At 37.6% G+C, this 10,000-nt stretch overlaps 2 protein-coding genes across 2 annotated transcripts in view; one reads left to right on the plus strand and one right to left on the minus strand.

Moving 5' to 3' along the window:
• The window catches only part of LOC138038315 (striated muscle preferentially expressed protein kinase-like), a 390,347-nt gene that overhangs the window by 346,966 nt on the left and 33,381 nt on the right, over window positions 1–10,000 (minus strand). The window lies entirely within an intron of this gene.
• LOC138038268 (uncharacterized) overlaps window positions 1–10,000 on the plus strand; it is a 24,651-nt gene that overhangs the window by 505 nt on the left and 14,146 nt on the right. Inside the window, exons 2-4 of the mRNA XM_068884067.1 lie at window positions 2,974–4,235; window positions 5,454–5,609; window positions 9,797–9,877. Of these exons, the coding sequence (XP_068740168.1) occupies window positions 2,999–4,235; window positions 5,454–5,609; window positions 9,797–9,877 (1,474 nt within the window). The 5' untranslated portion in view covers window positions 2,974–2,998. The remainder of the gene's footprint in view (window positions 1–2,973; window positions 4,236–5,453; window positions 5,610–9,796; window positions 9,878–10,000) is intronic.

Genomic DNA, 10,000 nt, shown 5'->3' on the forward strand with positions numbered 1-10,000 from the left:
TGTGATAATTTGAAAATCAAGAGCTGTTTACCAACCTATTTTTCTTGCATGTTCCTTCGGGTACGAGCATTTTCAACCAGGCGGATGTACATAAGAACTTGTTTGCTTCTTGAGCAGTGGCAATTAAAACTTACTTGGCATTTCCTCCTGCTAAAATGTTCCTCTACCGATCTATTTTATAGTGATAAAGTCTCTCAGAGAAAGATGAAGCGAGAGCTCATGATCATAGTTTCTCTCACTATGCTTCATTCAGATTTGTGAGTCTGTGAGAAGTTTCATGTACATGGTATGAGAAGAATGCTCATACTAATGTATACTTCTGATTTCTTAATACATTATCGAGAGCTAATTATGGCCCTTATTTTTACATGTACTTGGGGGGTGTTCCAAGTGTTCAGTAGTGCTATTGTTTTGTATTGTGAGCAGCTTCTATTGTTTTTAAGTCTTAGTCATTGTTTCAATTCTTTAGTCTTTTGTTTTTGGCTAGGGTAGCAAGCCAATCGCATTATGTTACGAGAGCTGCTACATCACCCTAAGGGTTAGATGGCCCTAATTTTACATTTTATGTTATTTAATTATGATAAGTCATGAGATTCCTTTAAATTTACCCTGGGACAGCTATCATGTAACTGGGACCCTTGCAATGAAGTGCAAGTATGAGTGCAGGTCTTCCAGTGAGCATGCACACAAACACAACAAAAAGTACATGCAGTGATCACTCAGTGGGTTGAAGGCCATTTAAGCTTAGCATACATGTAGACTTTAATTTCCATTGTATCTTTGATTGATCTCTTTAGTTTGGCACAAACAAACAAGTCAGAGGATCTAAGTGCCTGCACATAACTGTCTGCTCTCCAAAGGGTCTTTTCAGGGTCAATGAAATATTGAACAATAATATTACAACACTCATTTTAGAATCCCAACTGGTAGGAGACAGACCAGTTGGCTATTTACAAGGGCAACTGCAAAATGTAACAGGGACAACCCAAAACTACTTTAGCCAGTGGTTACTGGGTGAGGCTGGAGACAGCCAACATACAACTCATCATACAGCCTCCCCTTTGCAACAACCACTTGGCCACTTTCACATGCTCCGCATGGAGAAGGTAGACAATTAGTTGTATTTGTTTACCATTTTAAAGTTACTGGTAACTGTTATTATGGTCCAGGGTACTGCAGTACTGTAAGAGTCCTTGCACCTGCACGCTATAGGTCAGGGTTTTCGATAAGATGTGTAGCACAATCACCGTACCCACTTGGGGGTGACTCAGAAACATTTCCTGATTTATTCAGTTTAACGTCTTCAATGAAGCTATATTTTTGCTGAATGCTAAGGTTATCCTTGTTGATTAGCATACAGGGTGTAAAAAGGGTAAGCGACTTTCCTTTCTTGAGAAAACAAAGGAAAAGGATAGAAAAATAGGAAAATTTTGAGTGTAATGCGTAACACAATTTTCAAATTGAAAGTCTTCAAAACCATTTTTCATAAGAGAGAACAATTATGTGGATTAACGGACAATAACCAGTGATAACACGCAGTAAATACTACATATGAGCCAAATTAAAACAGTTCAAGTTTATTAAAACACATTAAAAAGATTCAAAATTCCGTAGTTTCCTTACTGTAACGCTGTGTTTTGGAATTCTGGCGCTCACTAGGTTATAGTTTGAAACAAGTCTTCAATTGATATCTGTGGCTTCAAAACCATCTCAACTAAATGCTCATACCTTGTGCTTTATTTTAACATACAGAAAAATTAGTTTGAGGGATCCACTACGAATGGAGAAATCACTCCTCAAAACAGTCGCTACTCATTTTCTGTTAAGCAATTAAGAAATAATATTTTTAGAGACAACTTCTTTCAATGTTTCTCATGATAAAACCAAGGCGTAAGTGGGTTCCAACCAAGCATTTTCTGAATGCTCACAAGTTCCACTAGCTATTTCCACAGTTTCGTCATCGTAGCTTTCAGGGTCGCGAAAATATTAGCCTTTGACTGAGTCGCTACGTTTTTTTTAACATGCCGGGCCATATTGAACCAAGTCTTGAGTGCCAGTGAACATAACAAATCTACTTCGCAAAGAAGCCATGATTTCCATGTGCTTAACAAGGCTTGGTAACCTTTCCTCTATGGATATTATTGGGAAGTCCACAATGTCTTTTCAGGGGCAATTTTCAGGAAATTGAGAGAGGCATCTGCTCTGACCTCAAATTGTGAAGTGAGCAAAAAAGTGGAGCAGAAAGCCAGCGTTTAGGGTGTCGATAGAACTAAATGAGGGGATGCTATCCTCCATGTAGTGAAAGCTTTCTGTTTTTACTTTTTATTTGCCTCAAAATTGACTATCTGTATGAAAGACCACGCCTGCAAGGGGTCATGGGTAAATCAAAAATTCAGTTTTAACGGACCAAACATTAATATTTTCCGAACAATTAGAAAGATACGTAAGTCTGGGTGTGAAATAAGCCAAAATAAGTGATTTTCACCCCAATAAACACAATTTCACAATTTTTGGGTATGTTACAGAAATGGGTACCGTGATCATGCTACTCATCATAAGCACATTTTGAAATAAAAAGAAAGGGTTTTACTGTAGTGGCACTTACTTGTTTGGTAAGAGATAACTAAATGTACATTTTTGTATGTTTAATAATGTTAGTTGGACTTTTTGTGCTCATTGATAGCAAACTGTCCGTCAGTGTTTTGTTTTCCTACTTAAACCTCCACGTTTGGATAATGACAAAGAGTTGTGATGCAATTAGTTTTGTTCCATTCTTTGCTTGTGCAGTCTAGAAAGTAAATATTACGCAAAATTAATTTGTGCAAACATGACTTGTCCAATGCCCATGCACCACTAAGCACCGACCTCCCAAACTTTGCCAAAATCACCATAATTTATATTGGGATGAGCATTTGGCTGTAAAATATGGTAATTGCTGTTAATAGTCAGTGTTTATATTGTAAACCATTTCAGTTGTCTGTCAATTGGAATTGGAATCATGGCACAAGGAGGAGTATCTGTAGAAGCAGAGGAGATTTTTGCCCAAAGCAAGGAAGCACTGGACATTACTCTTTTAGGGAGTGAATGGAATTCATCGGCTGGGGGGTTGTCAACATTAAACAGAGAGCTTGCAATTCATCTGTCACAACAGCCAAATGTCAGAGTTTCTGTCTTGGTCCCAGAGGGTGCTTGCAAAGATGAAGACAAAAAGGCAGCCCAAAATTTTGGGATCAATGTTCTTGATGCAGGGAAACAACCAGGCTTCAGTGAACCTCTTGACTGGTTGGGCTTCCCACCACAAGATCACACAATAGATGTTGTTGTTGGCCATGGTGTGAAACTTGGACGGCAAGTTAACATCATAAAACGTTCTCCACGATTCCAAAATTGTAAATGGGTGCACATGGTGCATACTGCTCCAGAAGACCTCAGCAAATATAAGGGTTATGATAATCCTACTTCAAGAGGTGAACAGAAGCACTGGGATGAGGTTGATCTTTGCAAATATGCTGACCTTGTTGTTCCAGTGGGACCAAGACTTAAAAAGGCTTACTCTTCCTATTTACAGGGGTGTAAGAAGGTTGAGGATATTTTTGAAATAGTTCCAGGTCTATTTAATAGGGAATTTGGGGATTTAGTGCAACAGGCCAAAGTTGAGAGTGATGATGATTTCAAGGTGTTGTTGTGTGGGCGTGGAGATGATGAGGACTTTGAGCTGAAGGGATATGACATTGCTGTTAAGGCATTTGCTGATCAACGCCTGAAAGGAAAACGTTATTATCTTCTGTTTGTGGGTGCCCCTGATGGGAAGCAGGATGAGGTCAGGAGAAGACTTCTCAACTGTGGAATTACTGATGAGCAGCTGACAGTGCGAAAATTTGTACAGAGCCGGGCAAAAATGAAGGATCTCTTTTGTGAAGTCGACCTTGTTATCATGCCTTCAAGATCAGAGGGTTTTGGTCTTGTTGCTCTTGAAGCCTTATCAGCTGGGTTACCAGTTCTTGTGGGGAGTAATTCAGGGTTTGCAAGAGCAGTACAAAGCATTCCCTTTGGAGCATACAGCATAGTTGATTCAGAAGATCCTGTTTACTGGGCTGAAGCAATTGAGGGTGTCCATGTTAAACACAGAGTGTGCCTTCAAGAAAGCCAATATCTGAGAGAAGCTTATGGTCAGGAGTACTGTTGGAAAAGACAATGTGAAGCATTTGTCGACAAGTTATGGAGAATGGTTCATGGTATGGTAGTTATATCTATATGCATGATCTGGTATTAAAGTTTTGGTTCCCAGAGGCCCTTTTGCCTTTTTTTTCAGTCCTGTGGGCTGAATAGAATAGAATACCACAAGAATTCTGTCCTGTCATGTGGTTTTGGTCACCCAAAGTAATGATGAGCATGTTGTCCAACTTAGGTTAAGATCTTTGTTCCAATGTTATTATTACTGGGGCTGGCCTCCCTAATAAACCCTTGTCCTCTAGGATAAGTGTTCTAATTTATGGGTTCCACTGGGGATTGCCAGTGTATTGTTCATGGTCTTTAAACAGCAGAGGCAAAGTTCCCTTCAATTCCTGAAAATTTTAAATAGTTATTATTATGTTGCCCGCTGCTGAGGCCATTAGAGTATTGGATCATGACAGGGAGGTAAAACATGACTACAAAATACACTGTAGTTGTCCATGAAGGTCTGCAAAGATGATGAAAGAGGGGGACATACATATACATATAATACTGGAATTTACAATACACAAGGTAAATATTCTGGGGTATTTCAAATTCAAGCGGTAGGCACCAAACCTCGTTTTGGCTTCCATCTACGGTGTATCAAATTTCCAAACTTAGGCAAGGAGATCGACTATGACTCCAGAAAGTGAGTTGGAGTTTTTGTTTAGTTCACAGCCTGAATACCATTATAGAGTTTCTTCAGTAAAAGGATCCCTACATGTACATATTCCATCACTTTCCATCAGCATCAAGTTCAAATTTACGAATGTGTACCGTGGGAACCAATGATGCTGATTGGTAGGTTACGTTATGCATCAATTGATTTTGTTTGATTGATGGAAGCCAAAATGTACTTAGTCATTGGCACTTGAAGATGAGATTCCACAGAATTATGAAAATCACAGTAATACACCAGCTGCATAAAATGAGGATGTGTTATAATTTGTTATGCAAAAAAGTTTAGAGTAAACATCTTATTAACCACTAACAAAAGTAAAACCAATAGACTGTAAGTAAAGTCAATAAGGAATTGTTTTCATCGAGAATGAGTATATTTTGAGTACCTTATTAAAACCTTGGAAAAAACAGAGTTCATTACATGATCTAAAATCATTTTCCGAATGGCTCCAACCTACAGTAAATCTCTAGTTGCTGTTTTTAAAAATATATATCAATAGTCAAAGTTGATATTGGGAGAATCATCCAATGACTGTGAACTTTGGTCTCTTTATCAGAGAGCTCTACTTGTGAAGCGTCTGCTGCAGATAGCTTGGTTGAAGAACAGCCTATTGCAATCCCAGGACCATTTTGCCAGGCTCAAGGTGCAGTGATTTCATACCGAAAAAATGCAAGGACATCAGGCCAAAGAAAAACTTCCAGTGAAGAAATAGGTACAGTAGCTTTTCTGTTTTGCATCTCACAGCTACATTGAACACCCACGATTCCCTGTACATGTACCGTAGGATATATACTGTACTTCTGTTTTTGTTCACTCACTCTCACCAAAAAAAAGCTAACTTCTATTTAAGTATTTAAAAAAAAAAGGATATTTGAATGACTACAGTACTGTAAAGGCTATTTGTGGTTGTGTATCAGTTAGAATGCTACAACAAGTTGCAAAATTGCTGAGACACTTTCATTAAAAAACACCTTTTCTAGCTTCCAATGCCCGCCGTATCTAGAATTTAAACCTTTCCCACTTCCTCTCCCCTCTCCCCCTTTCAATGTTGACTGCTTAAGTTCCCAAAAATTTTTTTTTTTTTTTTGGGGGGGGGGGGGGTGCAGTGTGAGAGATAATAGGGAAATTAATAACGCTCCAAGAATGTGAAGTGTCTCCACTATTTTTGCAACTTGTTGTAGAAACGTGGACTTAGTAAAAAAAATGGTAACATAAACATAATTTGTGTGTGTACATAGATGTATGTATTATAATTGAACAATAAAATCTAAAGCTTTAGAGGTAATAGATTGCCTTTTTTCTGAGAATTGATGCTTTTTTCATTACGTAATTATAAATTATGGTGCTATTTACATGACATTATTAATATTGTATTATCTAGAGTAGTTTTAAGTGCTATACATGTATCTCTATTTCCACATAATCCATCTGAGTGTTTGCCCAGGTTATGGGAATGGCCCAAACAGGGACAAAGCAGAATTCTCAACAAGATGGGAATTGAACGTGTCTGCAGATCATGGATTCAATTCCCACCCCAGAGTTTCCTTTGCCCTTCTGGGGCCCACTTCCATGGCTTTCAATAACAATTTAAGGAGGTGTCTACCCATGTGATAGTAGGTAGCTATGACAATAGGGTGGTGGTAAGGCACTGCCTCTCCTAGGATGGTCTGGGGGCATGCTCCCCCCAAAAATTTTGAAATCTAAAAGCTTGGAATTACGATTTCTAGCTTTCTGGGCATCAAAATAATTATTAGCTAAGGTAATGACAAAATATTTTATGAACAAAAGGAGCAGTATTTTTAATTTTTAAGACTTTCTTAATTCAGACGCAATGAAAGAGTTAGTATTAAAAGTATTCTTGAGAAAGTGAAAATACTGCAGTATTTGTGAGAAAACAATATAGAAAGTAAAATTTATTCAAAACACCTTTTCTTTGGAAAGAATGCAAACAGTGGACCTCTTTAGATTTTATGTTTTGTTTTCCCATTTCAGACCATGTGATGTTTGCAAGGGAATTTTTCCTTTTGTTTTTTTCATAAGTTATGCATTATTACATATCCACATGCATAAGATGACATTTGAAAGAAACTGTTCCCTTGAGGAACATCACATGGTCTGACATGGGAAAACAAAACTCAGTTACTAAAGAGGTCCATTCAGTCTGGTCACGCTTGGCCGCCGCCATCTTTATTAAAACAGCCGTCAACAAAGCGAGGCTAACTTTTAGTATGATGATACTGCTAACAATGGTGGAAAGCGTTTTGGTCGCGATTGATCACAAGCACACGCGAAACGAAGAAACATACAGTTTGTACACAAAATTAATTCTCAAGACAACTGCAGGCAAATTTCGAACATTCTTTGCACTATTGAGTAAATTATGAGTGGTTAGCCTGTAAACATTTTAAGAGCTTTTGAGTTGCACAATTTGAATTTAAACCTATTTATAAGAAACATACAGTGGATAAATTGATACGTACATTATTTGCAGCCTCACAAAAACAAACAAAATAGATTCATATAGCTAAGATGCAAGCTTAGATACTTATCACCGCAACAAAGCCGTGAAAGAAAAAAACCAAAAAAAAAAGTTTGTTGTATTTAAAACTGAATAACCAACAAGCCTAGACTGAAAAAGGACATGTTTGGACATACTTAACACTTAACTTGTTCTGCAGTTTTCCTTTTTTAATGCCCTTGTCACGATGATAAGTTATCTAAGTATCTCGGCTAATCCATTTAATTTTTTTTGTAAGGATGCAAATAATGTATCAATTTATCCATGGTATTTTTTTGAGAGGTTTGTTTTTGAAGAAGTTGGAGATCATGTAACTGATACGTGACTTGATGACCCACAGCCGCTGGAGCTCTGAGGGTAGCCGGCTTCTATTGAAAGCCCAACCCATTTCCAAATATCAGGGCTTGCTGGTGAAATGTTGAATTAGGTCTTTCACTCCACTAATTCAAAGCTTTGAAGCTTCAAAAACTGATCATGACTCAGTTCCTTGGGTAGCCACCTTGTCCTCTGTGGGGCAGTACAACAGTTTCAAATATTGCCTCATTGTACCTTTTCCCAAATGAAGTGAAAATCGTCATTTGTTAAAATATTAGTGCAAACATAAGAACAACACAAGTTGGGTAAACACAATACATTACACTGCTGCAATAACGTAAACTGTTATTCACAGGACATATGTCCTTTCAAATCTTCCTTTTGGTCGGGCATTTGACAAATTGGACAGGACATAATTTATTGACTGACAGCACCTTGAAGAAGATAATTTATTAACTCAAGATGCGCTGGTGAGATGTTCGGTCATCGTGTCTGATCATAATGTGAAATTGGCCAGACATTTTCAAAATTTGGTGTCTGATGACTGACTGTTATTTCCAGCACTGCTGTGAATAGTCCAGGAGTTTAAAGTTTCCTAATCAGTAGTCAGTGAATCCCTTAAACCACAGGAGGCATAATAGGTACATGTACAAGAGCAACTAAAGCTGTAGAAGTTAGCATTTAATGGTAGCAAGCTGGAATGTACTTTAGTTATTATGTTCTCTTACCTGTAGTAGGTGTATGATAGAGCTTCATTGTAGAGATTGTAGAGTCCTAAACTAATCAGTAGGAAGTTAAAGAGCATACATGTACAAATGTAGAGAGGGTATCGTTACTGACCTAAGGAAGTGGGAGCAACCTGAACCTCAAACAGGCCTTCAGTTACACAGCACTGTTGAAAGACAACTAAGACAAAATGATGGTTGACTTATCTTCCAGGAAAAATAATAGTGCAACTTGTTAGGAGTAATTAAGTAGACTTACCAGTAGTTCCTTCACAGTCAGTCAAGTTGCATGTTTGCATGGTGCAAGCAAGCTTATAGAACTCTGGAGAGAATTGCTGGTTAAGTTGCAACAGTCAAACAGGCAGATCAACAAAAATTTCTTATTTCTGAATGGCAGCAGTCTACACGTGGAATATCAAATTCAGTGTGAAGAGATTACAACTTGACTGAATTATCACCGTCACAAACAGATTCCACATCCTAAATGTCGAGACAAGTGTCAAAGAGTCTGTCATTTCAAATTATTTATTATTGTGGTACAATAATTATAAGTTACAGTATATGAAAAAAATAAGAAACTTTGGAAAAGAGCATGAAAGCCTTCAATGCAATACGTACTGCTTGAATTGAATTTACTATTTTTAATTAGTGGAAGAATAATATTTTGTAAGTAACAAGACTGGTCAGTATATCAGGATTTGTTTACAAACTACCAGGTATTATATTGACTTCACGTAATTGTATAGAAGGCAAAATAACCTTTCCTTGCTTCTGCTAGTTTATTCCTGTTTTAGCTCTAGACTAACTTTGGCTACAAATTAACTAATGTTAAATTAATTACCACTTGTTGTCTGATATAAATAATGGTAGTTTCCACAAGGCAATGGAAACTGTAGCTTTCCTTATTCACAAAGAGATGTGCACGGCACATAAAAGTTGCTTGTCTTTGAAAATTAATTTCCTAAAAGGGTAACAGGAAACTGACTACATTGATTAACAGTGAATGCTACCATAAACAGGTAAAAGCACTTTTAATAGGTAATCGTTTAGGATTTTAACAAAGCAGAATGGATGTTGCATGGATTAAAAGCAGTGGACCTCTCTGACTTATGTGTACGTGCTCAACATGAATTGATTATCAGATATAACAGAATGTGGCAGAACTTCACTAAAAATGCATGGACATCAGTTTTAGTATGAAAGTGATAGACCGTGCAGCAAAATGGTTAATGGCATTTCGAAAAAGGAATTTAATGCCCTTTTGTTAGGACTTTTAAATCAGCAGAAAGGATCATTATTTTTCCACAATTAGAACTTTATAAATGTATTTGGTCTTTACAGGAAGGGATGCAAATGAGATAAGACAAAGATCAAAGGCTGCAGTGACATCTAGAGAGGAACGTTCTTTGTGTGCATTTGGAGGTAGGAGAAGTATTTTTACAGTGCCAGTGTAAGCCAGCCAATTTTCTTTCTGCCAACGTACACGTACTGGTATATGGTCAGCCATTCCCCACAAAGTTTGCCATCTGCAATCTAAGCCCCCCG

The sequence above is a fragment of the Montipora capricornis genome, chromosome 1 (assembly GCF_036669925.1).
Source record: "Montipora capricornis isolate CH-2021 chromosome 1, ASM3666992v2, whole genome shotgun sequence".
Classification (NCBI taxonomy): Eukaryota; Metazoa; Cnidaria; class Anthozoa; order Scleractinia; family Acroporidae; genus Montipora; species Montipora capricornis.